At 41.2% G+C, this 27,155-nt stretch overlaps 2 protein-coding genes across 11 annotated transcripts in view; one reads left to right on the top strand and one right to left on the bottom strand.

The window, feature by feature from the left end:
* Nucleotides 1-19,213, top strand: part of AMN1 (antagonist of mitotic exit network 1 homolog) — a 23,278-nt gene extending 4,065 nt beyond the window's left edge. For 3 of the 4 annotated variants that reach the window (XM_084506698.1, XM_084506695.1, XM_084506696.1), the window contains exons 2-7: nucleotides 2,306-2,438; nucleotides 6,061-6,205; nucleotides 8,837-9,054; nucleotides 12,636-12,692; nucleotides 15,126-15,237; nucleotides 16,398-19,213. In XM_084506698.1, coding sequence (XP_084362824.1) covers nucleotides 2,306-2,438; nucleotides 6,061-6,205; nucleotides 8,837-9,054; nucleotides 12,636-12,692; nucleotides 15,126-15,237; nucleotides 16,398-16,471 — 739 coding nt within the window. In that variant the 3' untranslated portion in view covers nucleotides 16,472-19,213. Of the gene's footprint in view, nucleotides 1-1,147; nucleotides 1,227-2,305; nucleotides 2,439-6,060; nucleotides 6,206-8,836; nucleotides 9,055-12,635; nucleotides 12,693-15,125; nucleotides 15,238-16,397 lie in introns of all 4 variants that reach the window. The other variant, XM_084506697.1, reaches the window with a different exon arrangement.
* ETFBKMT (electron transfer flavoprotein subunit beta lysine methyltransferase) lies at nucleotides 18,913-27,155 on the bottom strand. Of its 7 annotated transcripts, XM_084506694.1 has the most exons (5): nucleotides 24,754-25,014; nucleotides 23,375-23,795; nucleotides 21,362-21,492; nucleotides 20,445-20,661; nucleotides 18,913-19,502 (listed from the first exon to the last, which is right to left on the bottom strand). In XM_084506694.1, exons 2-5 carry the CDS (start codon nucleotides 23,689-23,691, stop codon nucleotides 19,406-19,408), a joined length of 762 nt encoding a protein of 253 aa, XP_084362820.1. In that variant the 5' UTR covers nucleotides 23,692-23,795; nucleotides 24,754-25,014; the 3' UTR covers nucleotides 18,913-19,405. The 7 variants fall into 7 exon arrangements, with proteins under 7 accessions (XP_084362820.1, XP_084362815.1, XP_084362818.1 ...); XM_084506689.1 differs by lacking the exon at nucleotides 24,754-25,014 and having other exon boundaries at nucleotides 23,375-24,682; XM_084506692.1 differs by lacking the exons at nucleotides 18,913-19,502; nucleotides 24,754-25,014 and adding an exon at nucleotides 27,060-27,155 and having other exon boundaries at nucleotides 19,734-20,661.

Raw genomic sequence — 27,155 nt, 5'->3', positions numbered from 1 at the left:
CTTTTAATTCAGACTGGGAAAAGTCTGTCTGCCAGGTGAATACGTTGTACTATTTACTTACCAATCTTTGTTGTTGTTGCATGTACCTGGGTGACAGAACAACAAAGATGCCAGCTTGGGCTGAGAGAGTTTCTGTGCCATTACAGGAGCTGCTCCACATTGCTCCAAGTAAGGGGGGGTTAATAGGAAAGTGCTCATTCTACAAACGCAGAACAGTTTGTAGGGCAGTAATGTTTCCTTTCAAAATTTGTGCATTGGATTTAAAAATAAAAGTCAGGGTAGGGAATTTGATTCAGGTATCTATCATCAGTAGATAACAGAACTGTCAATTCAAAGCACACCATTGCTTATGTGGACTAATGTTTCGAAGCAACAGGGCATGGTGGGGTGCTGGCCTTCCTCAATTTTCGTTTTGCTCTCCTGTAATGCTTTTTAAAGTCTTGGCACTACCAAGTCAAAATGTTACCTTTCCCTTTCTCTCTGGATGTTGGTTAGATTCATGCTAGTTTATGTTCCTCACTTACCTAGGGACTTTGGTTTTGAAAATAAACTCTTCCTTCAGAGAGCTGTGATTCCTTCTCTAAGGACTAGCAGTTGTTTTGGAGCGTACAAGTGAGTGGTGATGGTTCTAAGTGCTTAGAAGCATTCATAAGCTCTTCCCGGGATTGTCTCCGGTGTTTCAGTGAGCCTGTGATTGTCATTTGCAGTCCCAGAACTTGGGACACTACCATTTTATGTATCCTATGATACATGACAGTGCCTTAGGAGTCTTAAAAAGACAGGATTGTGTGATTGGTGTCCCTCTATAGTACTCAGTGTTGTGTAAGAGATTACACCTCTGTGTATCGGACCTTGAAAATCATTATTTCAGATGTGCCACATAGGTGCTGTTACATGCATATCTGGATAATACTGGGCTCTGTTTTATTACGCCTAAGTGAAGTTCTCCATGTTTTCTCCAAAAAGCTCTGTTCCAGATGGAGTCTCTTAATATTGTATAGTGACTGAAACGATCCCTTTTGCATTCACGCGGATAAAGTTCTAGGGGCAGTAGAGGATTTCAAACCGAATCTTAAAGCATTATCCAGCATTCTGCAGAGCTAGTAGGCCAGTTAAAACATTTTTCTGTTCAGTCTTTCTGTTTCAGGTAAGTGCTTCAGCCCTGTGTGTCTTTGAGATTAGTTTGCAATGTCTGATGGAGCAGTATGTCCTGGTGGAAACTTTGTGTAAGTTTTGGTATATGGCCAGGGGACCTGATTGCTCAGAACAGAGAAATAGTTGGGGCCCTTGAGTGCAAAAAGTGCAGGCAGAGCAGGATGTCATGGGTACAGAAAGTGCAGATGGAGGAGTGTGTATTGTTACTTTTTGTTCAAAATCTTTAGCCTGGTGAGCATGATTCAGGTTGATAAATCATTCTGAAGAACAAGCATATTGGAGGAGGGGGAAAGAGGCCAAAAAAAAAGAGGCTGTACTGAGTCAAACCAACTAATCTTTCTGATTGCAATAGGATTTCAACCAGCTGTTCCTCTGTGCAAGAACCTTCCTTCTCATCCCAGGGCAGCTTAGTTTCTTAAAGAAATGTTGCTGAGGCTTTTTGAATGCCTTGTAAAACTCCTTGTGGATTCATTTTCCCCTATACATTATATTTTCTGTGTGCCCAATAGGTTTTTATCTGACTAACCCACTTTGTAGACCACAGGCTCGTTGATCTGTAACTTTCTGGCCCCTACGAAGACTCAAAAATGCATGCCTCAGGTGACAGTTTCCAGTCCTCTGCTGTCAGATTTAGTTTTAAGCAGAAGGTTAGAAGGGTTAAGCATTGGGCTACACAGCACCATTCATGTTAAGAGATTACTGTGAACTAGGGTGAACAAAATATTACAGCTGAGAATGTAATCTCCTTAATCTTTGCTTTTGTAACTGAGGTGAAAGATGTCCCTTCCCTGGAAGCAGCTCTATGAACTAAAGCTTTTATTGCCCCCTCTCTGGAGGTTCACCTGGTGAAAGGACTTTTCTTAGGGCTCACAAATGTGCTACCAGCAAACTCGTTTTGGTGAGCATTGTTGGTGAGGGAAGCGAATGAGGCTGAATTTTGCCTGCAGTTGTTTGGGAGCGGAGCACTTGGGTGGAAGGATGAGCTGCTTGACCCAAAAGGGCAATAACTGAATTGGTGGTAGCAGGGAACAGCTCGACCTGATAAGGTTTGGAAGCAGCACAGTTGGATGCAAAATTTGACATATTAAGGCTTGATTGCTATAATATGTAATGCCTTGTCTGACTGTACTGTATCTTTCCTTTATTTCAGGTGCATTCAGTGTTTGACAAAGAACGTTTCCAGATACATTGCAGATATCAAGCCGTTGCCACCCAACATAAAAGATAAACTAATTAAATTAATGAGCATGCAAGGGCAAATAACAGATTCAAATATCGGCGAGGTAAGAATCCATTCAGAACTGTAGTCTGGTAGTAAATACATGAGGATAAACTAAATACAATTCTTTATGTGAGGCAATGGATAAATTCAGGGCTCCTTACACTGTCCATATCTTCACCTTTTTCTGTTCCTTTTTCCTACACCCTGTAATGCTAATAGTTCTGTATTAGAAATAATGATTTTAGTGACAAGTAAACGCAAAACGTTCTCCCACCCTCCAGTAAGAGGTAACTGACTTCTGTGTAATCAGCAAACTTACATCACCCCTATTTAGTACTAGAAACTAGACTGTTGTAAACCAGTTTGTTATTGAGAATAGTATGTTTCAAAAAGCCAGTGCGTAATTTTATAATTAAAGGATTTCAGGAAGTTGTTAGGGTTCTGTTACGTTCTTGACATTAAGCACGTGATCTCAATATAATTTATTTAAATCTTGATTCTTTGAAATAAAATTATGCTAGGGCTAGAAATAAATGGTTCACATTCTCTCATTCCTTTTGCTCACTGATGTCTGTCAGTGTTTCAAAATGAAACTAGTTAATGACTTTTCTTCAGCTGTAAATTGAGGGACACATCTGTTGTGGTATCTGTCTTGTTATCTCGTTTAGTTTCATAGGGAGTTGTGAGAAATGAAGCGAGCTAAAGGTTGACCTTGGTGAAAAAGGAAATGAACAACTCCCTGTTCATTCCTGCATTTACCCGTAACCTGTAAGCAGCAAACAGTATCAGTTTCTCAGAGTCAAAATAGTGAAACCGAGATTGGACAGAATCTTAAGTAGTGTGGGAAAACTTGCAACAAAACATTGTATCTTTAGGATGCACCATTTTTAATTGGGGGGGGGGGGGGGGGGGGGGGGGAAAGCAAGTTCTTCAACAGAGTCATTGCATTCTTTATCATATTTTGTCAAGTTTGTGTTGACAAAATTTGATTGTGGCTACATTTTTAGCAAGTTTTCCTTTCTAAGCATCCTAAGATATGCGTATAATTATAACCATATGACTGTGTATACATACACAAAAAAAGTTAAACTATCCAGTTATTTCCCAGACTGAGGATATCTTAAGTTACTTTTTTTTTTTTTTTTTGTCTGGCTCTGCAAAATCTCATCTGTCTTTGTCTTCATTTAGCTGTTGATCACTGCCTTCTCTAGGAACCCTATTTTCCATCTGCTACTTGGATATTCTATTTTGGTTCTTTTTCTCATATGTTTTTCCTTTCTCTGTTCCTGCAGTTTCCTGCAATTCTCTCCTCTCCTTACCTGTAATAACTTCTCTTGAACACGGCATATACTAGCCTTCTTTCCTAACAGTTTCGAGGTTTATTTTTCTCATTTGGACTCTTCTTTAAATGCTAGCCACCTTTATGATTCTGATTTCCTACTGTTTTTCCACACTGTTTTGTTCTTCAGCTTTCCTGTTCTTTCATCTTGCAGATATTGTTCTTGTTCAGTGTAGAAAAACCACCCTATGTTTAGCTCTTACTGTTCCTTGCTTGCATCATACATAACCTAGGCATTTCATGTTCTGTACATTTGCAACGTCACAATTTGGCCTCCATATGGATAAGGAATGTTCTGTTTCTGCTACTGCTTCCCTCCTGCACTTTTGTTTTATAATTTCCACAGTATTATGGATAGATCTGTTCTCTTGGATTTTTCCAAGCTATGTTGTCTCATTTCCTTTACATGCATCCTTTCTTTTGTGTTGTCCAGCATTTTATTTAAGGTTTAAACTTCTTGCAGTTGAAATTCTGTTCGCCTGCACTTATTTATAAGGTTCTGTTCATCTCTTACCTTGCTGCTCTTGCACAGTTTGGTGCTATCATATTTTTTTCTTCACTCTGCTTTTTGCTTGAAGCAGCTTTCCATGGCGTGTATGCTTAAACTCCTTATTACAGCTCAATTTTACCATAAAGATACATAAAACACTTCAGCATTTGTCCACGAGAAGTGTCTGTACTTTAATCTCCTGTGCATCAAAGCAATCCTTAACTCTATCTTAATTCCACCTCTTTGGGACAAATTAGATTTTAGTATATGTGTTCAATGAATATGAATCTGTGCATAACAAAAGTAAGCAAACCTTTAAGTAATAACTGAACATGTGAAAAATCATTGGATAGGGAAACTCATACTCTAGCTACTCTAAAAAGACGATGTTAGAGTAATGTTGCTTTTCATTTAGAATTGATCTAATGGTTCTTTTTCCCCTTTTGCAGTCTTAATCTCTTACAAGATTTCTCACATGAGAACCAGTGGTTTGCTCACTTTTATTGTGTCTTAGGCAATTTGGAACTGTGAAAGAAAGCCAACAGTCAGGGAAAGTACCTTGAATAAATCTTTGGGATCACTTAGGCTTCAAGCACGTCTTTTCTGGTTTTGGCTGTATTTGTTCATTAAATACAAATCCAGAAAAATGAATGAGATAGGAATTGTTACTCTTGTGAAAACTACTCAGAAGCCTATTATGGGATATGTGGGAGGTTTTATGGCATAAAGAAACATGTTTGGGGCTTCTGGCATTTGAGGAAAAAAGTTGTCAACCCTCCCTTATGTCTGCCTTTCATTTTGCAATTACAGTGTACCGAAAGTTTTTTGCTTTTTTCAGCAGGCTTGCTTGACTTTAGCACCTTGTATATTTGTACAACAGAAGAGCAGTATTCCTTATAATATCTTTGTAGTATCTGTTCAGAATGGTGAAGCTGAGAAAGGAGTAGGCCTTTAGCAAGCTAGTCAGCTGTGCTCTTACCTTTCCTTGCATATGGAGATTTACCATATGCTTTTATCTTTGTGAGATAAGGAAGGGAATGACAAGCTGAAGGGAGTAACACAAGGTGATGGCAAAACTTGACCTAACATTTACCTTTAGGTCAGAAAAGATACAGACTGTTTGCACAGTGACACGTGGCATGGAAAAGGGGGGCTATTAATATTATGTAATAAAAAAATAGCGAGAATCCTCAAAACTGAAATTAAAGGTAAGATATGTGGCTATTACTAAAATCTGAAGGCTTCCATCACTTCAGGTGTAAGCTCTATAAATGCACTCTTGGGGAAGAGAAGAAGACCTGTGGTCTTGTGGGATTTGAAGAGCCTATTTTATGAGTATTTGAAACATCCTCATGGTATCATAACGAGTTTGCTTGTTTATAAGAAAGAGTGTGTGTGTAGTTGAGAAAAATACTCTGGAGTAAAATAGCTTTGAAGCTTGCCCTTATCTCTTAGGCAGATTTAAGATTTGATTGCAATTAGTATTTACACTTCAGTTTTCTGCCATCAGAGTTCTGCTAGTAAGTCTGAGGATATTATCTTTGGTAAACGTATCTGTGCTGGCTGAAGTACCAATGTTAACAATCATACCATCAGAATAGTACTTACGCTGCTTAAATAATGGGGTTAATGGGTTCCTACTCTAGATGTGATCACAAGCTGAACATTCATACTGTTGTGGCAAATGTAGCATATTTTCTCTAGAGATTTAGTTGTCAGGACTGGTAACCCCATGCTCTAGTGAGTATTTTAAGAGTTCTGTGTGATGTCTAACAGTACAGCTATTTCAGCTTTAAAATATGCATGGTGTATGACACAGCAGAATTTGACTGAAATGGTAGGTTTCTGTTCCAGGTATTGCATCCTGCTGTGGAGTCCCTAGACCTCCGAGACTGTGATATTTCAGATAACGCATTGTTGCAGCTTTATAACTGCAAGCAATTGAAAAAAATCAACTTAAATTCTTGCAAAGAAAACAGATTGGGAATCACTTCAGAAGGTATGTTATCTCTGCCAGATAAGTGGGATCCTGTTTCTGTTTTATTTTTCTTGTTAGATTGGAGAAAATTGCAGAAACATCTAGGGTAAATATTGCTTTAAGAACTCCCCAATGTCACACCAATACTAATTAAAAGTACCTTCAACTGTGTAAATTATAGGCCTCGAGCATGGATTATTTTACAAAAGAGAGCTATCAGGTTACTGCAACTCTGGTTTTCTGATAAAAACTATGTGCTTTGGATCATATTTGCCGCTTCATCTTAATTATTCCTTCCTCAAAATTTGTTCCAGAGCCCTTCCAGTACCACTGGGGTTGAAGTTTCAGGCTTGTGAATTCCTAGACTACTTTTTCCCCCACGTTAATTAAATATATTTGTTCTTTAGTAAGCAAGCTTACAGCATCTCCCCTGACGTGAAAGACTTAAGTTGCTTTAAGATTTGGGATTTCAGTCTGAAGTTGTGTCAGGAGCTATTGGCTTGAAAGAATACAGTTTGCTGAGTTTTATTTCCCACAAGTTTAGTTCTGTCTTTTCATTATACTTACTCTTTTGTTCCATCATTAACTCAACCTTATTGAAAATAGAAGCAAAGTATTAATTTATTTTTGAGTTAATATATTCCTTGCTTTAGATCAGCCTTGTCTGTATTTTCTTACCACTGCATGCTGATATGCTTATCTTTCTACTTAAATATTAGGTTAAACTTTTTTTTTTAGTTAAGTTTGTTGACTGAATTTAATGTCACCTCATTGTTAATGCTTTTTGACCATGAAGATATAGTTTGTGATGGTCTTCCAACCATGCTTTCATCTGTCTGCTGCTACCTAGTAAATTTCTTAAGGTACCAGCTAAGCATAGAGCTCTTTGTGTGTGTTTTTCCTCTATTTGGAGATTCCTGATTACTTTGTAAATAATACTGGGAAGACTAGTTGTTTATTCACAAGCTTCTAGTCCATTCAACTTTACCAACTTTCCTGCTTACAAACTGAGCTCTTTTTTAACTGCAAATCAGAGTTACAAAGATTTTAATTTAAGCTGAAACAATTCTTATTCAAATGTGCATGCAAACAGTTTAAAGTGTTACCTCTTAATAATTTGGTAACTTTTTTTTCTTAAGAAACCTGTCTACCGCATCCATGAATATCTGAGCACTGTCGTTACTAGCAAACATTTGCTCTGTAGGTTGTATGTGGAGCATGTTTCTTTTAATATAGTATTCACTAGTTCTTGTTTCTCTATCTAAATTCATCTCCCCTTACTGTCTTTTCTACCATTCTCTGCAAAGTAATTCTGACTCAAATACTATTTCATCCGCCTTTTTTTAAAGTTATGCAGTAAAATATCTTAATCGTGTTCAACTTTAATTTCTATCCAGAAATTAGGTAATTTTTTTGTAGAGCTGGAATCATCATGTTTCCATGATCTCTGAAATAAATTCCTTTCATGAATTGCATCTGTATTTCATGTATTTTTATGTTGTTGGCTACCTCCTGACACTTCTGTGTAAATGTTCTGTGTGTTGCCAGCCCTCAGGCTCCTGAGGGCACCAACAGACCTTAGTGGCCATGCCCAGTCTCAGCTGCAACAACCAGCTGCCCATGGGCCCTCAGTCCTGGCCAGAGCTCTGCCGTAGGTGTACATGGTTCCTGTCCTGCTTCTGAACTATTGTTTGGATTTCTTAAAATCGCCTTGGACATGACCTGTTACCTTGCTTTTTCTGCCTAATGCTTGCTGGACTGTCAGTGGGATGAAGTACTACCATCAGTCTGCTCTGCTCACTCAGCTCAGGTGCTGTGGGGCTGTGCCCTGTGGGGCAGTCACTCTACAGTGCACAGTTCTGTTTTTTTTTTTTGGCTGATGCAGCGCCCCCAGTTATTCAAGCAGATTCCGTTTAAGTTAAAACACTTTGCTGATGAATGTGTCCCAGCGTCCAGACCTTCCAGCAAGTAGAGTCCTTCAGGAGCCAGCAGAGTATCACCTCAGTTCCCCTGAGTCTGTGCACCTTTCTGTGTCTGCCACCAGTTGATCTCCTGTTTCTACAAGCTTCATGTGCTCATTTTCCAGCACAGCATAATGTTCTTTAACTTGATTTTTTCCCCGTCTTCTAGCTTTTCTGTGACTTGCCTTTATGATCACATGCTTCCATTCTTCATGTTGGACCTACTGCCTGTGGAACCATACTGACCAGGTGACTGAAATACTTCGGTTGTATGCAGGGACGTTGTTCCTCGAAAGACCTGCCGTATCATCAGAACTATGATGCAACTGCACCATCATTTCCAGAGGCATCTCAAACCTGTGGCTTTTTTTCATGTGCTCGCTGAGATAATACTTCCTGTATATAAATAACATCCCTCAGGCATCCTTCTGCACTATGCAAGGGAATTCAGCATTTAGAAATCTCCATCAGCTTTGGCATTCTTCTGCAGTGCCACTTAGCAGGTCTCCACTTGTGTTTGGTATTATTTTCTTTCTCCTTGTACGGAATTTTGCTGGCATGGCATGAGATGAAAGTTGAGCAGTCAGTGACCAGAGGACAGTACATTGATTTCAGCAAGGTAATTATGCTTTAAAAAAAAATAAAAAAAAATTAAAAAGACTAATTATTTAAATTGCTATTCCTTTGATAGGTATCATAGCCCTGGCCTTATCCTGTCCCTACCTGCGTGAAGCGTCTTTCAAAAGGTGCTGCGACATAACTGACAGTGGAGTTCTCGCTCTTGCACTCAACTGCCAGTTCTTACAAATAGTGAATTTGGGCAGCTGCTCAGGCATCATGGACGCTTCTCTGCAGGCACTAGGAGAAAACTGCAAGTTTCTACACAGTGTGGATTTCTCATCTACTCAGGTAACTATGGGGACGGTTGGCTGGTTAACTTTTGTTTTTTTTATTTATTTATGGTAAACTTGAAACAGGATCTTTTTAGATCTGTTCCTAAGAAGGTTTAAGACCACAGTTCGTTTCCACTTTCGTCCTCTTAAAGAAAAAGATAGATGCATTTTGCATGTCAGTAACCAGAAAAATACCACCTTTCGGTATTACAGTATATAATGTGAGCTAACCATACATATGTTTTATTAGAATCCACTGCATACTGGAGACTTTTTTTCTGTGTCTTTATTTATTACAATCATTGTATTCAAATTATAAAATACTTCTTAAAAATAAAGTAAAACCTTGGAAAAATTATCATCATCTTTTAGGTAAGACAAACTGACCTGAATAATAATAATAATGTAGAATATTGAGTAATATAACCCCGGAGTAGGAGTAAAGACTCCATAACTAGTTCTGGCTCAGGAGCAACTCTGCTTTCTGAATGGCTTGTCAGAGTTATGTTATGGAGTCAACAGGGAACGAATGACATTAAAAATGTTGGAAAGGACAGATAAGAGGATTTAACAGCAGTTAGTATTTAGCATGAGAAGGAAGGAATCAGCTGCAACAGCAATACTAATACAGGCTTTATAATTATCGTCAGATAATGAAGTGGATGAAAGGAATTGTTGAGATAATGGAGTGTAGCGTGCAGTTGGCTGTGGTAGTGAGTGATTACTTGAATGTGAGTCATACATGGAGCATTCCTAATGAAGTGCAGATTTGGAAAATACGGAACAGGTTCATATTTTAGTGGCTATTCTTCTCCTTTAAGTTTTTCCAGAGGTAGGGCATCAAAAGTCTTTTTTTCCTATTCATTGGTAATATTTATTAGTATCATTTAACTCTCTTCAAACTTATTTGATGGCTTTTGTTCCCTTTCCTACCTCCTCAGTTCCTTTACATGAAACAGAGAAGTTTCCCAGTATATGTTTTACTTGAGATGAAAGGTTCTTGAATAACTAGATGTTTCAGCATCTTTTGTTCCTTCCTGATCATCAGTGATAAAACACTATAATTCTGAATTTCATTTTACTGAAATATGTGAAACAAATATCGATGAAGTAAGCTTAAAATATTTCCCTGTGATATTGCTTGTTACAGATAAGCAGCCTGGGGGGGAGAACCTGGGTGACTCATGCCTGTAGAGATTCCAAGACCTCACCATATTCTTGTGTTTGAGTGCCAGAATGAACAGTAAAAATAAGTGGAACTGGCAAACTTGCGTGAAAGAGTAAAGCAGTGAGGAAGTTGGAAGTAAATGAGCAGTCAAAGAAGGGCACAACTCACTACAAGCTTAAGGAAACAGATGTAAGCTAGACTACAAAGGGGCCAAATGCCACAGAGTGGTGTAACTATTCCTAAAAGTAGTCTTGTCTCATGACTGCAGAGAGATGAAACACAATAAGCAGAAGTTACAAGGACTGGTACAAAAATAACACGACATAGGGTGGGAAAGGCAAGGGAAAGATTGAATTTAGGAGGAGGTGTAGCTCTGTATCTCCTGCATACACACAAGGTATAAAATGGAAGCTTGGCCTGAAGAATTCTGCTACTCTAGCCTGGGACTGCATAAGGAATCTGTTTGTGCTTGTGTGTAAGTGTGCTTGTTACCATTCTGAGGAGTTAGGGTTTATACACAAGCCTTGTGCCTTCCGCTGTACTCCTAGTCTGCTCTAAATCCCAGAAGCGTTAACAGGTAGGAATACAGGCTCAAAAGTCCCAGTCCCTGCACTAATTAAGCAGTACATCTCCTTTGTAATGTTCATTGATTCAGTATATGGCAAACAATTGCAGAAAGAATCTTACCTGAAGGGGCTGTGCAAACTACAGTTCTGTGCAGGGTTGTTTAATTCTCTGCAAAACGTGTTGGCAAAAGCAGGAATGTTGCTGGCTAGCTATTTTACCTGTCCAGACACTTCCCATATAGAGTACAACTGGGTTGCTTATATGCTTAACTGCTTGTACCTGAATATGTAAGCCATTGTTAGTTGTGCAGGAGTTTTGGTGACAACTGGTCTATACCAAGAAGCTGATTTATTTGTGGCTTGATGCTAACTGTAAGTGGTTTATCCGCAGTGTGGGATGAGGATGGGCAGTTATAGGATTACAGACAATTCAGCTGGATGCTGTCATAGTGTAGGAAACAGTACTGCAACACCACAGGAGTAGTAGAGCACTGCTTAATTCCCCTTGCAGGCAAGTAAGGGGACTTTGTTTTAATGAGAGGTGGTTTGATGCCCTCCTGCTGTCATAACCATACACTCAAAGTCATCAAGAGAGCATTCAGATGGTCTGTCCAGTGTTCAGGCACCAACCACTAAGTGTGGTCAAGGTTTGTTTTGATGTGGAGGAGAAGGGATACAGGCTATCAAAGCTTTATCACTTAACTCAAGTTGCTCTTAAGCTGGTGAGGATGTGCTGGTTTTGGATGTGCCATTTTATAGCCTTTAAGAAATAACAGGGATTAGTCTCTCCATTCTGTCCCACATATGGGATTTATTAGAATTTACTCATTTACTATGCCTTGTGTCCTGGTGTGGGTGTCTTGAGAAGCTAAATGTGCTGTCACCTTGATGACCTGCTAAGCTACTGACAATACCTGCTATTCTTACAGCCCTTTGTGTACCTTCACACTAGGATGTTCCTGTTCATTCTCCACTTGCACTGGTTTGACCCCTGCTATTACAGTTCTGTACAGCAGACTTGCAATAGATGGCCAGTAGGCAGGGAGACAATTTGTGCAATGGAAGTACTGAAGTCTTAAACAGAAATGGAGCTCGTGCTCTCTGGATTCTAGCTGTCAAATTTGGCCAAGCCTCACTATGTATATTTGATGACTATTATTCCAGTCATCTAATACAAGGTTTGTGGGAAATGGGGAGCAAGTTTAATGAATTTGGAAGAGAACATGTAAACTGTTCTTTCCGAAGAAAAGAAAGTCTGTTATGTTTCTCTTCTCTCTTGCAGGTAATTGCCGTTTTGTGACTTTCAGTAGCCAATCACTTCAATAAACCTTTCAGTGCAAGCATATGATGAGTGCTTTAAGACTGCTTGTTTGAGGGAATTTTGTCTTAAATAGCTGGTTTGATTCAGGTTGAGTAAAAGTAAGACTGCAGATAAGAGGCTGCTGTGATTACTTTTGTTTTCCTAAAGGAGGAACTTCTTTCAAGAACATTTCTAACAGTCATGAAAACCGCAGGGAAATTGGTCTAGCAGAAGAGAAGTGCCTTATAAATAAAAATGTCATGGCCAGACCATAGTAGTACACCCACTTAAATGAGACAGTGAAGCTAAAAAATAATTACACAGTTGGAAACATCCCAATAGAAAAGCTGGGGTGGATCACATGGCAGTATAATGCGAGTACTTAATAGACACGAAAAAGCATACTTGGATAATTTTCTCCACAAACTTAGTTGGAAGAAAATAGTAATGTTAAATGTATCCAGTGACTTCAGGGAGTGAATAAATTAATATACAAACGTTTCCCAAATTGCCATGTTTGAAAAATTGAGCTTTAATCCATTGTGTTAATAACTTTTTTCTAGGTAACAGATGATGGTGTTATAGCACTAGTGAGTGGAGTGTGTTCAAAGAATTTAAAGGTAAGCTATTTAACCAAACAAGGAAATTAAAAAAGCAAATACTTGCATTTCTACTATTAGTAGCATTATTATTATTATTATTTCTTCTGACGGAAGTTTGTTATTCAGTTTTAACCTCTGTGTACACACTTGCCCTGGTTTTGATTATGAATTAAATACTCATTTTCTGTATCTTTGATACCACTGCCTCAGATCAGTTTTTTGATAACCACAGTTTCTTTTCAAGATGAGTTATCTTCTACTAAATGTAGTTTGCTTATTTTAACTGGTGGTGTTTTTAGAGTTTTGAGTTATTTTCTAACAACATTAGTGCAATTGCTCTGTCAGTATTCCCTTAACACTTCTGTAATACTACTGTACAAAATTTACAGAGAATTATATTCTTATGTATAAGCCCTTTTTCTTCAAACAACAGAAAATCAGTTCACATTGTACTTTTCATTAAAATTGCCAAGTTATGAAATGTGGCCTCTGGTATTTCCTGCTCATGTTGCTGTTGCTACTATTTCTTTGAAAGCGTACAGGTTTTCTTTCAGATGTGGTGTGCATGGATGCCTGTGGAAGCAGTACTAGATCAAAAAGAATAACTTAGGTAGCTTATATAAGACATGCTTCATCTATAAGTATTAAAAAAAGGTTGAGGTGGCGGGCACAAATAAGTCCAGAAGCTTCTAGGAACTCCAGGGATGGGGAAAATACTTTTAATGCATGCAGAAGGGAGGAGAGAGAGAAGACATGATAGAAAATAGAGCTAAAGAGTATGAGACAATCCCTCAGACTATTAAGGTCTTTAAACCTTCCCAGTGGAGAAGACAGCTGCATGACAAACTTAAAGCCTTTTGGCATTAAGTTTGCATATCTTAGTCACCTTTCCTAGAAATTCCGAAGTATTCCCTGGACTGCCACGAATCTGTAACTTGGCAGATTGGCAAAGAGAAGCAATGCTGAGGTAAAGAAGGTAAAAGATCTTATACAATCAATCATCGAATGGCTTGGGTTGGAAGGGACCTTAAATATCATCTAGTTGCAACTCCTCTGCCATGGGCAGGGACACCTCCCACCAGCCCAGGTTGCCCAGGGCCTCATCCAACCTGGCCTTGAGCACCTCCAGAGATGGGGCATCCACAGCCTCTCTGGGCAGCCTGTGCCAGTGCTTCACCACCCTCATAGGAAAGAATTTCCTCCTAACATCTAGTCTAAATCTCCCATCTTTTAGTTTAAAACCATAGCAGAACTTTGGAAGAGAAAGTATTTCAAAATGAAAAGTGTCTGATTATCATGTTTACTATCGAGACATAAAGTGAGATCATAAATAGAACTAATAATGTGAAAACTCTCAGTTTGTCTAATAAAATTGTTAACATCTGCTAGAGCCTAAGGATTCTTGCATCAATTGTTCTACCTTTGATTTCTAACTTAAATGAGGCTTTGTTTAAAAAGTGGCTAATTGTACAGCCCTTACAAGTGTGTTTGTACAAAAAATACACTTTCTTGTCCCTTATTGTATAATGATACAATTCCATAATGCTGGCTTTGAAATTTTCCATTAGTTCTTCTGAAATCAGTCATGCCATTTTGTCTCTTGACAAAACTTCCCTGTATGTAAGACTGGGATGTACCTGCTCGATGACATTTTTAAAAGTCCTTTAGGATAGACATGATACAGAGGGAGATAGACTTAACAAAGAATATTCTCTCTGATATTCCCTTTTTTGCATTTCTTCTTGAATGTCGTCTTTATGAATCCATAAAGTAGTCTAAAGAACAACCATTTTAACAAGACCAAGAAAATGATAATAACCTGTTAAAGCCATACGGGTAAACACTACCAGAAAGGAGGATGACTTCAGATACAGAGACTGCCAAAGAGTGATTGCTGCAAATGTGATGCTGGAAGAAAACTTTCTCTCAAAGGAGAGAGAATGATAACAAAGGGAATGAGTGTCTAGCCTTAGAAGAAGCACTTTTAGGAACTTTTTACTGTATAGAACTTTTTCCAGTGGAGACTGAATCGTGCCTGTTCTGGGAAAACCCAGAAATCAGTCTGGAATCTGTTCTCCTGGGCAGCAAATTGGCAGGAGAATGTGTGTCATAGGAAAACTAATGGATCTCTAACTCTGTAGAATCTCACTGAAGAGTTTTTTAAGTTGTCCTGAATGATATATACATTTGACAAATATTGAGATATATATGTGGAGAAAAATCAGCTTTATGTTTTTAGTTTTGATACTTGATAGAAAAGCTGTCATAATTTTCCTGAGCATTTCCTGGTCTCTACAGGACCATATAAGGGGTCAATGCACTGAGGAACAGGAGGTCATAATTTCTTCTGGGTGGGGATCTCAGAAGATGTTTGGGCAGATGAAAGCTCTACCTCCAAAACTAAGGGTTCTCTGATAGTGTTTGTTTTTTTCTAAACTGTCTTCATAATAGGAGATCCACATGGAGCGCTGTGTAAATCTGACTGATGTTGCTGTGGAAGCAGTCCTGACTTGTTGTCCAAAGATACACATTTTTCTCTTCCATGGATGTCCACTAATAACAGGTGGGTCAAATCATGCAGGGAGTGGGAAGAGTAATGACTTCCTAACAGTATATTCTCTGGGAAATCATACTATGCTTTGCAAATTATGCAATACATCTAATAACTTGCTAGATAACATAGTAAATGCACACTGAAGTTTTCAAAGCAAAATGAGAGTTTTGCTTTAAAACCTGGAAGCCTCCAGAGAGGGAGTTTTCCTGTTGCTGTTCTTTTCCTCTCAGCATGGTGATGCAGTCCCAAAGTGGATGAGAAGACTTCAGGAAAATATTTTACCATATTTAAAAATTACAACCTAATATATCTTTACTATTATCTTAGACTGTGCTCACATTTTTGTCACTAACATAGTGTCATTACAGCGCTATTAGGAAAGACTGATCAATTGCAGATCCAGGTGCAGAATGGCTTTTTCTGAAGGTTCCTGGCTGCTCTCTCTTCCATCCTTGGTTTTCCAAATATGTTACATACTTTCCCATTCTTTCTTGCCTGACAACAGACGTCATAGATTGATAAATACTCTATGTGAAACTAATTTTTTTACTTTCATATCAAACATTTTGTATCAAAACAATCTAAAACAAAGTCCTATGAAGTCATAAAAAGATTAAGCTATTGGCATTACACACTGTTAAATATGCTCAAGAAAGTTGAAATAAAACCATAGTTTTTCTTTTCCTGAGTCTTATGTGATTGAAATGGTTGGTTTTAAATTTTAATTTACATTAATGCAACAGTTGTGTATTTATTGAAACTTGTACAAAGAGTAAGCCACTTAAGCAGATATGAATAAGAAATGCTTTCTTTGCTGTCTTGTGTGGTTTTGCTGTCTAGCTAACTGAAGTTTCCTCTACTTTAACCTTCTGAAAGATGTATTGCTTCTATGAAACCTACTAAATGTAGCACAGCAGAAAAGCAGGACACAGAAGTTAATCACACTTGAGTGTATTCATTAAATTCTAAAAGGAAAAAAGAGACTTTACTCTCCCAATACCAATCTACATTTTTTATGTTTGGCTGTTTGGTGATGCTTTACAGTTACTTGAGTGGAGAAAGAGCAGAATGGTTTGAAATTACTACTGCTATACATCAAGTGTAATTGTGATCGAACCATCAATATATTTTCTGAATAAATAACAAGAAATTCCTTTTTTCTTTTGTAGATCGTTCCCGAGATGTTTTAGAGCAGCTAGTCTTATCAAACAAAATCAAGCAAGTGACGTGGACCATTTACTGATTATTTTTTGTCTGTGTATGTATGAGTGTAAAGTTTACAGATGGAAGAGCTGCTTCAGAAAACAAGCACCTCAGAGAAATAGCTGGTGACTTTTGTACTTCCAGATTGCTTCTCTCCTTCTTCCCACCAGAGGTCTCCGTCACCATTCCTGTCCTTGCATGTGAGCCTGGACTCTGCTAAGAGTCCTGCCTTTGCATCACTGGTCATACACCATTAAGAGGAAAGTTAAAATGATAATCAGTATTACACTGTCATCTTTCAGCCTCTTTGAATGATCAGATTTGGCCACTGTTTAGCATCTTTCAGCATCTTAGCTACCTACATGAATCCAGTATTAATAAGTATTTGTTCCGAGTTTGTAATCTGAGAGGGTAGTTGCAATTAAAAATACCAAGCCCACACATAATACTAATACTTACACAGAAGTGTCTGCAAAGTTGGGACTTCCCTTTGACAAAAGTCAGCAGAGAGAACTGGTAAATGGAAGTGTCATTAATAGCAGTGCAAATATATGTTATATAATAACAATCTCCTTTTACTGTGTAGTACTTTTTCTCAGCCTGGAGGGAAAACTGTAGGTGCTTTTCTTTTGATGTTACTCATGCTAAAGCTTTCTGTCTTTATTTACTATCAAATGTTTACAGAAGCTTTACACATCCAAAAATACAGTCTGTAAACATAAAGTAGCTTTGAAATTATTGTGGTGATTTAACACATTTCAGAACAGTGCTTATGACCAATAAAATAATCTTGTACATGGGCAAATACTCATTTGCTCTGGCTCTATGTGAAAATCACTAGAAGGAACAAAATGTCAGTCCTCATAAGCCTATCTGTGACTGAAGTGGGATCAGACAGTGTCTGAGTACATGAATCTCAGGATGGCAGAGTTCAACAAAGTTTATGTTCTGGTGTATGCAGTTCATTACACTTCCAGCAGCCTCCAGAAGATGAAAATATGTTTGTTTATGTGTTGTGCAATTCTAGTCATTTTTAAATTAAATTTTAGAAATGTAGACTGAGTTTATTATTACATGAGGGAGCAGTGTTCTTATCACAATTATAAGTTATGCTCATTGGCTTTGTTGAAGCAGTAGAATTTCTAGTGAGACCTGTATGATTTCAGCATTAAACTTTCTAAAACACTAGTAATTCTAGCCATGCAGAGAGCAGACAGCACGCTGTTTTGCTATTCTGTATTTGGACATAGCAGGGTTTAGCTAGGGAGGTCTCACAGATCTGATGACACTTTCAAACCCATGAGTTTAGGCAAGCAGAAGGACTATGTTTATAACTTAATACTTGTCATAGCCAACGCTTATTTAAGATGTTATAGAAATAAAATGGTCTTCTAGTCTATTTCAAGTTCTGGTCAAATTGCATGAAAGATAATATATGTTGCATCCAGTAATGTTAAAAGATATAATATCTGACAATCATCTCTGTTCTTCTCTTGATTATATGGCTTGTGGAAGAGCAGATCCACTTTAGAAATCTTGTTCATGTGTAGTTGAAAGAGTAATTCTCAAATTTAGGTGCCTAAATCCCTAATGCCTGTATGCAGTAATTTATCTGCTTGGCCACGAAGCGTGCCACAAAAAGATGAAGTAGAATCATAAGCTAGCTCAAGTGGGAAGGGACCCCAGGAAGTTTCCAGCCTAGCCTCCTGCCCAAAGCAGTGTCAGCTCTGACCAGCTTAATCAGGACTTTACCTGGCAAGTCTTGAAAAGCTGAAGAGGAGAAATCTGAGCTTGTGAAGGCTAACTTGTTCCTCTGTTTAACTGCTCTTGTAATGGGGGGAAAAAAATATCCTTCTATCCTGTTTGGCCCTATTCTGTTTCATCCTGTGGCCTTTCTCTCTTGGAAGAGCCTGGCTGTCTTCCTGGTAGCCCCCTAATAGCTATGGGCAGGCTGCTGCTAGATGCCCTGGAGCCTTCACTTCCCCAAGCTGAACAAGCCTGTTCCCCCTGTCTCTTACTGCAGGACATGTAACAGTGTGCAGAGATGGTTGCCAGACTCATTTCAAGTGCTGCATCAAAAAGAAAATTGTACATGGGGACATGTAAAGCAGCTAAATGGGGAAGACCACTGAAGCCTGTAACGGTAAAGGGTACTTAAACAGTGCTGACCCCACTGTCAAAGCTGTTGCCTTGTTAATGTAACCCTGGATTTGTCATGTCAGTGGCAAATGCAGTTTACATTGTCCCCAAACATGCGTGCAGATTTACTGTCTTCTCCTGTTAATCTCTTCATCTCTTCTAGATGTGTAACTTAGTGCTGTATCCTTACCTTGTGCTTTAAAAAAAAACAAACTTCAAACACTGCAATATGTAACACTACATTCTTAGATTTGAAAGTTTAATGTGTAAGTCTTGCTAAATCTTTCACTTCCAGAGCTTAAGACTGCTGTCTTACGGGTTTGTTACTAGCATAATTCTACTGGAATTGGTTTCGATTCAGGTTAAGTCAGTTGTTTTTAATAAATGTTTAAGAGTGCTGGGGTGAAGTGGGAGATGAACATCATGTACGCACTTACCACTTCATATTCTATATTGTACATGGGTGTTGTAAATTCTTGGGTGAACATGCAGAATATTTATGTATTGTTTTGAATATTGAGGTTTGTAAGTCTTCTGTTTGGATATTTCTGAAAACTTGTTAAATTATATTTTATAACAGCTGAATGTTATGTACAGATGATTGTTCATTAACTTCCTATTTTATAAACATTGGTTTTATGAGTGAGAGCTACTTACTTCTTCAGTTAAAAGCTTTTACCCTTGTCATCTGGTATTTGGATAGTTGTAGGGGCATTGCGATCCATTCTTTGGTTTTTAGTTCCGCATCACTGCTTATTAAGTAGTAAACTGCTAAAAATTATAGTTCCTGCAAGGCTGCTCTGAAAACATTGGTTTTTGCTTCACGTTGCTAAACTTAGAGTCTCTCACAGCCTCTAGGTGTCCCTGCTTGAGAAGGGGGTTGGACCAGACAGCCTCCAGAGGTCTCTTCCAACCGCCAGCATTCTGTGGTTCTGTTCAGAAAAATGGCAGAAGGAAAGACAACTTCAACCCCCATCCTTTTCCCCTCATGATAAGTGTCTTTTTTTACCCTTGCGAAGTTAGGGAATGTAGCCATTTGAATGTTCTCTCTAAAGAAGAACATATATCGTATGGCTATATAATCATGCCAGGTATTTAGAACTTTTACTGTGGCTACAAGTCAAGAAACATGTTTTAGGCTCCTAAATAACCACTCCAACAGCTTCAAGGAAGAATAGATTTATTTTAGAGGGAAGGGGGAGACACAAATTAGTTACTTGGACATTCAGAAGAGATATCCAGAAACAGAGCAAGGCACTTAGAATTGAGTATACTGTAAGCTAATAGTCTAGCAGAGAGTTATACAAAGGACAACAACCAATTTTTCTGTAAAGTGTGTTAAAGCAGTGCAGTAATCTTTCAGCTGCCATCTTCCTCTCTCCCCACAGTGGTATACTGAACACCTAAAACATTGCACAGTAGTGTCAAGGAGTGAGATTACCACATGAATTAGACAAAAAACATCAAGCATGCAAACTCTGAAGTGCAATCTCTTTGGATTTGCACTTCAGCAGGTCTTACTGAAGAAAGTTTGCATGTAGCTGTTACCTCAGATAGATCCAAAGCCTCAGTGAACATGACTGAAATCACTACAGTGAAGGAACAGCAACCTACTTGGCATTAACAGGTATGTTCCATGTTTAATTTCCATTTCTGTTTTATATACTTACAAAAAAAAAAAAAAAGCCACCCAAGTGAGACAACATTGATTAGGAAGCCAGCTTTAACAGCTTTCTAAGCTATTTGATGAGGGCTGATAACTCCAGACGATACTTGATGTTAATCCATGGTTTTCCTGTCTGGTATACTCAGGAAGGGAATATTCTATCACTTTGTGGAGCTGGTTGTGAATGCTGTGGCTTAAAAACTGATACCTGCCAGGGTCACCAATCAGCACTTCAGTTTGATGAATCCTGATGCACTTCCTCAGCCAGCGATGGAGACCGTCAGCAAGTTGTTCATCATAAAACATATCGCCCAGAACAATGAGGTCCCACTTGCCAGCGTCCGAGTTAATGATATTCTTAATGGCGATGGGGAAGGGATCCAGGTGGTTCAGTTCACAGTTCAACCTCATTGCCATGCCTGCAACTGAAGAAAAGTCACAGAGTAAAAAAAAGTTTTAGGATTCTGCTGTTCAGCCCCCTTGCGAATTTCGTTGATGCATTTTTCAATTTAATCTCTTAAATATTTTTGTTTATCCAATCGAAGGACTTCCACAACTTTCATTATGGGTCAAAATCTAGCACGAAGTGATAGAATTTTATCACTACACTACAACCTAGGGAAGTACTATCCATACTGGAAACCAAGGGCAGTCCAGGAATCAAACTACATGTAGAAGAGCCCTCTTGTCTCAACCTACGAATATACTTCCTCCCTAATCGATGAGTAATCAAGCTATGAACAAACTGAATTCACAAGTCAGTTAAGGGAAAACAAAACCTGGAGGGAAAGAAAGGCAAAATTCAGCCCCTAACATATGAAACTGCAGGAAAAATGCTATGGTCCTACAGAGAAAGCAGCTTGCCACCTACACTCGGGATTCTCTTCCAAAACAGCTGTGATGGTGTATAGCACATGTTTGACAGAGACTTTGTTCACTGCTATGCAGACACTTGGTGCAACCCAGCTTCTAACACTGGCAAAATCCATTCATCTTTCTAGCGCTCACAGAACTCTGTTTGGAAACTGAATTTCTGCCAAGTGAATCAAAGAAAAGTCAGTGTTAAACATGCTTTAATAAAAACAATAAAGGTCTTTACAGAGAGGTGGGAAAATAAGGCCTTACTAGGGTCGATGTCATTAGCAAGGACTTGGGATGCACCACTCATCACAGCAGCTATCGCTGTTGCTCCACATCCACTTCCAAGATCCAAAACTGATCGCCCTTTAACAACGCGTGGATTATCTAGAATGTACCTGGATTTAAAAGGAAGGCTGTTAGTGCAATACACAAGTTACGCAGGTTACTCGGGTTTGCATTATGCTGCACAAGAGTTTACTTCATACAGGTAATGAAGCGTGGTATCTTAAAGGATGCTTGTCCCACATATGCCTTGTGGTACAGAGCTCCTTATTTGCCTCTGCTGATAGAAAAATCAAGTACCACTGCCCTTTGTTACCCCCCTCCCCACAACAGCTCAGTGCTTGAGCTGGGGATATGAGACCAGTGAGAGAAACTGATTTCGTTTTAAGGAAAATAACCTCCTGCTAGGTCTGACATACAGCTTTGTCACTCTGTTCCCACAGCTTTGCCCCGTTATTTGCTACTTTTCAAATGTTCTCTGTTTATGAGGGCACCCAGGAAAGACCTTTGTGCAGAGAGGCTCAGCAGTCTGGCAACTGCCCCCCGCCACATAATCCCTCCTCCTCTGAGACCAGCCGATAGTTTGCAAACAGGGCAAAGGACGGGGTGGGACCTCCATGGAAGCCCTGTTTCCTCTGTCTAGGGGCTGTGCTTGGATTTGCAGTGATGTTCCTGCAGTAACATGCACAGCACGGGCTGGCCCAAGCACGGCAAGTGCTGTGTTTCCAGCTGAGGGCTTCTCAGGCTTCCCCTAATGACCACAGTGACTTAGGGCATGCGTCCCCTGGCAGGGACACGCCACGGCCGTGCTGGGATAACGAGGCATCTTACGGTACAGAGAGGAGTAGCTTGGAACAGGAGACTTCTGGTGTGGAAATGCCAACTGTGAAACAAGCACGGTTAAAGAAAAAGCACGTTTTCAGGTTCCTGGTTGTGTTTTACTTTTTCAGATTACATGGCTGATTTCTGACATGCCGAATGCATCAAGACAAGGGCATAAACAGTACGACAATCAAGTGGTGAAATGCCAGACCATTAGTATTGCTACCCAAATATCAGGGCACATAAATCGTATAATAACAAGATAGAGATTACCTTATCTTATTCAATCTTGCAGTGTTTAGAAGCATCCTAATTTGTCTAAATGGCAGGCTAATCAACAATTTAACTGCACAACCCATCTTTTTCCTGGCTGAAAGTGCCTTCCTATTTACACTTCCCGGCAGAAAAACAGCAAAGCCCCAGTCCAGATCCTCCCATTTCATCTACGTAAGAATGCCTGACAGTTACTTTATTATAATAATTATTTTTTTTTCTGCTATTCAAAGACATTTCATTTTACAGAAGAACAGAACTCTAACTAGTTCCTGGGCATCAGGAATAGCAACAACACTCAAACACGTTTCTACAGTAGGTGGCAAAAATAAAAGTGTGGCTTCTGATGTGACTGGAAGGCAGTCAGTAAGGCTTGATAATAAGGCTGCTGAAATCCTAAAGGAAGAGACCAACTCAGGCTAGCCAGCACTCCAAGAGCATCAGCACAAACCTGCTTTTCTCAGCTGACTAGACACACATCCACTCGCCTGTCTGTCTCCAACAACAGCAGCAAGAGCAACGTGTCACCACAAAACAGCCATCCTTCTGTTAGGAGTGACAATGGGTGATGGAACTAACCGCCCTGCGAGGTTTTGATGGCAAATGCACAGCTCTTCCACAGATCCAAATTCAGCCCTGTGGTCAACGCATGCAGCTCCATAGAAGAAAACAGATTTCAAAGTAAGAGCTATAAGCTACTCTACATATAGTAGGTGCTGAAACTTCACAGCCAACCAGAAGAGACTACTTCTATCCTGTATAAGCAGAGAGGAGCATGGATGATGTGCTCTCATACAAGGCAACTACATGTCACCATAAATCACTACAGCCAGAGCCAGACCTGACCTCCTGACCAGCTGCAGACTGGACTGAGCGTTTTCAGCGATGTGTGCTGCATACCTGGACAGGGCTTGGCCTCCCGGCCAGTAAATTGCCCAGAACGGGTCCCCATAAGGCCACAGGTCAGGCTTTTCCCTCCAGAACCTGCAGCGAGGGGTGAGGAGGCGCAGTCGTATCTCTGGCGTGAGGTGCCCGCTGCTGGTGACCTCCGTGTTCTCCTCCAAAAACGCCCTCACCTCAGGGTCCAAAGTCCTGCCAGCGCTCCAGTGGCGGCAGCGCTTCCAGCGCAGCGAGGGGGCTCCTCTCCTGCTCCTCCAAGCCCTGGCCAGGGCATTCTGCCTGCCCAGCAGGAGCCGCCTCCAGCCACGGAAAGCCATCTCTCCCCAGGACAGCTTGGAGCACAGCTTATCTGAGACGGGCGATGAGGCGGCTGGAAGGAAACTCACAGGATGCTGTTTTTCATAGTGACAGATGATGATTCCTGAAAGGGAAATAACGCTACGTAAGCGATTTTTCTGTGACTGCAGGGCTAAGCACCACCAGGGCTTTAGGGAGCAGAGGTTCCCGTGCTGTTGTATTGTCACGATCGTGTGTCTTGCCCCTGTCCCAGACAGCCTTCGAAGCCTGCAGGAAGTGGTACGTAAGGAAGGAGCTGTCGCAAGACCCACTGGGAAGAATGCTATCAACATATTTAATGAGAATCAACCAGTTAGGGGGAAAGCCAACAGCAAAAAATTAAACGAAAAAATTAACCCGAGCTAATGCAAGAAAAACAGAACCAGCACATTCCCCAAAACTGTCTTTAGAAGATGAAGCGTTCAGACTGGACGAGCTCATATGTCACTGCTCAAGGCTGGTCTTCGAGGCACAAGCAGAGAAGCAAAGGAGGGGGGAAGCACGGCCTCTGCTAGCAAACAGGGCCATAGGCAGAGGCTGAGCAGTGGGTGAAGAGCACTTTGTGTTTCGGGGCTTCACTTGTCCTTTCCTTGTCCACATCCTCAGCAGAAGCTCCTGTGTTTTCTGCTGTGCGAGCACGGCCTTTGCTTTAGTGTTAGTCTGACTGCTTGCTGACACCCAACACCTGCTATTTAGGATGCCAGCCCAGTCAAACCCTGGCTTTAATCGCTGGCTGAAGGCTCGGTATTTTCATTACAAACAAACCCCTGTGACAACGCTTTGCTCCTCCACGCCTGAGAACGCCACTGGGCAGAGCCCAGGCAATTACCGCGGGTAATTAACCCATGCGACATTCCCCGGCCAGGCCGAGCCGCGTAATCCCCCGCTAATTGCTGCACGTTAATTTGATGTACGGCACGCTGCCGCGCCCGGCAGGCCGAGGTTCAGTCGCGACAGGGCCGCGACAGGGCCGCCCCCCCGCGGCGGGGCGAGGCGGGGCCGGGGCCGGGGCCCGTCGCGGGGCGCTGCCGGCCGCCACCTACCTGCTGCCGCCGCGCCGCGCCGCTCCGCCCCGCTGCGCCGCGCCGGGGCCGGGCCGGGCCGTGCTGGGCTGTGCTGTGCTGTGCTGTGCCGCCCGTCCTTAAAGCGGCAGCACGGGGAGAGGGCTCGGCGCTGGGGGACTCGGCTCTAGGGATCCTGGTGTTCTGTGTCGCGATACGTGCCGACACGAGCAGCCGCTGTCCCTCAAGTCGGCAACATGGCTGCTGCGCTGAGGGCGCCCTCGCTTCTCTTCCACCCCAAACGCCACAGCAGGGGCGTGAGGGAGGGCGGCTTAAATCGCTCCTGTCCCAGTGCCCGAGCACCCTCTGGGTGCAGACCCTTTCCCTAACCCCCAGCCTGACCCTCCCCTGTCCCAGCTCCATGCCATTCCCTCGGGTCCTGTCACTGTCCCCAGAGAGCAGAGCTCAGCGCCTGACTCTACACACCAGGAGAATTTCTGGGTTCCCCACGGGGATGTTGGGTGCCACAACACCACAAAAGCCTTCCCACAGGGGCTGCCTTTGCTTCATTGATGTCCTGGCTGGATCCAGCTAAGGGACACAAGAGGCCACAGTGGGGAATAGAAGCAGCTTCTGACAAGAACAGCAAACAAGGCTTTCCCTAGCTTCCCCGTGGCACAAAGCGTCCCAAAATTCACATGCTGCGTTCTGTAAAAGGCTCCTGAGCCGTGCCTGAGGTGATGCCGCCAGCCCTGCAGCTCTGCAGGTGCCAGGTTCAGAGCAGATCACACAGGCAAAACCTGGATCTGCCCGATCGCCTGGGTTACGAGGCCATCTAGTGACCTGCTGGCTCCATACACATGAAATGTGCTCTCCAGGGTGCAAAGCAAGGCCCTAAAATTATTTAGTCTTCCATGAGTGCCCAAGGAAGGTGGCCCCACCGTGCTGGGCTGCCAAGAGGCCAGGATGCAGCCAGAGAAGGCCAGGGCCCAGCCAGAGGCTGGTGTCTGCTCACCACATGAAGGGGCCTGCAGTCCACCAGCATGTTGAGCTGTAGGGATATTTGTGTGTCTTTTACTTGCCTGCATACGGCTGTAAAGCAGGAGTTTCCCCTCATCTTTTATAGGCTTTGATATCAAAGCATGGCCCAGGTGCAGGAAGTTCATTATTTCTTGTAGGCCTTAGGGTGAACTGTGAGGTTTCAAAGGTCTTGAATCTTTCAGCAGCTTTTGCTTGTCCACCCCAGGGAGGGAAATACTGAAAGCACTTGTGATACCCAAAGCTGTGCCAAAAACATGCAGTTCAGGACAGGTCCTTGTGCCCTCTAGGTACTCACCACTATGCTAGAAATAAAGAGCTCAGTACTGTAATAGAAGAATCACTACCAACATCAGCTCAGGATGCCTTATTAAGGTGTGATAATGACTTTATCACCTAATACACCTCTGCCTTGTACATTTTATTTTATGGCTGAGAAAAGATTTGCAAAATACTGCCGATGCTCTCAGAAGGTTCACAGAGAAACCTCACAGGAAAAAGCCTGTTCACTTTGATCTTCCGTCTCCAGGCATTTTAAGAAGTAACTTCTCAGGCCCAGTTCTTCTGAACTCCCAGTACATGGTATTGCTCAGTAGCTATTTGAACCTCAGTGAGGTCACTGCTCTCTAATACAGAGCAGCACCCCACTGAGGCAGTTAAAAAAAAACCTTACAGACTCCAAGCGTGACATTAAAAGGCTCTGATACAGATGATAGCTGCCAGCCCTCTTGCAAAAGTCTGGGTAAACCACTTAGACTTTCAGGACATGCTCGTGTTGATTATGTCAGGAAAGGATCACCACCCATCCCTGTGAGAAAAAAAGTGTTTCATTCCCTAAAGCTTTTTGCTTTAGTTTAGATAGTAGCATCTTGAGAATTTCTGCTGATCAAACGCATGATGCAGTTTGCAGCCAGCTAACATAACTGCGCTGGAATTTGCTCTGAGGACAAGGACAACTTTAATCACAACAAAACATTGATCTGATAGATGGTGGAGGAGCGCAACTTGTTCAAAGAGGCAGTTGTAGCATAACACAAAAGGGACTCCTGTGCGTCCAAGGGAATTAGTGGATTACTGGCTGATGATAAAACCGCCTAGGACCCTGGGGAAATCTTGTCTGAACCAATTAACAACAAAAACAAGTGGAACTGTCTGAGAATGGGGAAAAAAGGAAGACAGAGAAGAGCTGCCTTCATGTTAAGGAGCCCATGACTCATGAGACATTGTAGATACAAAGGTTAAACGCAAGGGAAGAAAGACCTGCAGGGCAGCAGCCAGTTGATAACCTCACCTTATTCCTTCTCTCCTACCTTTTAAAACTGAATCTACAGCTCCATTTCCCAGAGCTCTTCCTGCAAGGCCAACTGCTATCGTTCACTTCAACAGAAGGACCTCAGTGGAAATTC

The sequence above is a fragment of the Aythya ferina genome, assembly GCF_964211825.1.
Source record: "Aythya ferina genome assembly, chromosome: 1".
Taxonomy (NCBI): Eukaryota; Metazoa; Chordata; class Aves; order Anseriformes; family Anatidae; genus Aythya; species Aythya ferina.
This window is presented reverse-complemented; position numbering and strand designations above follow the sequence as displayed.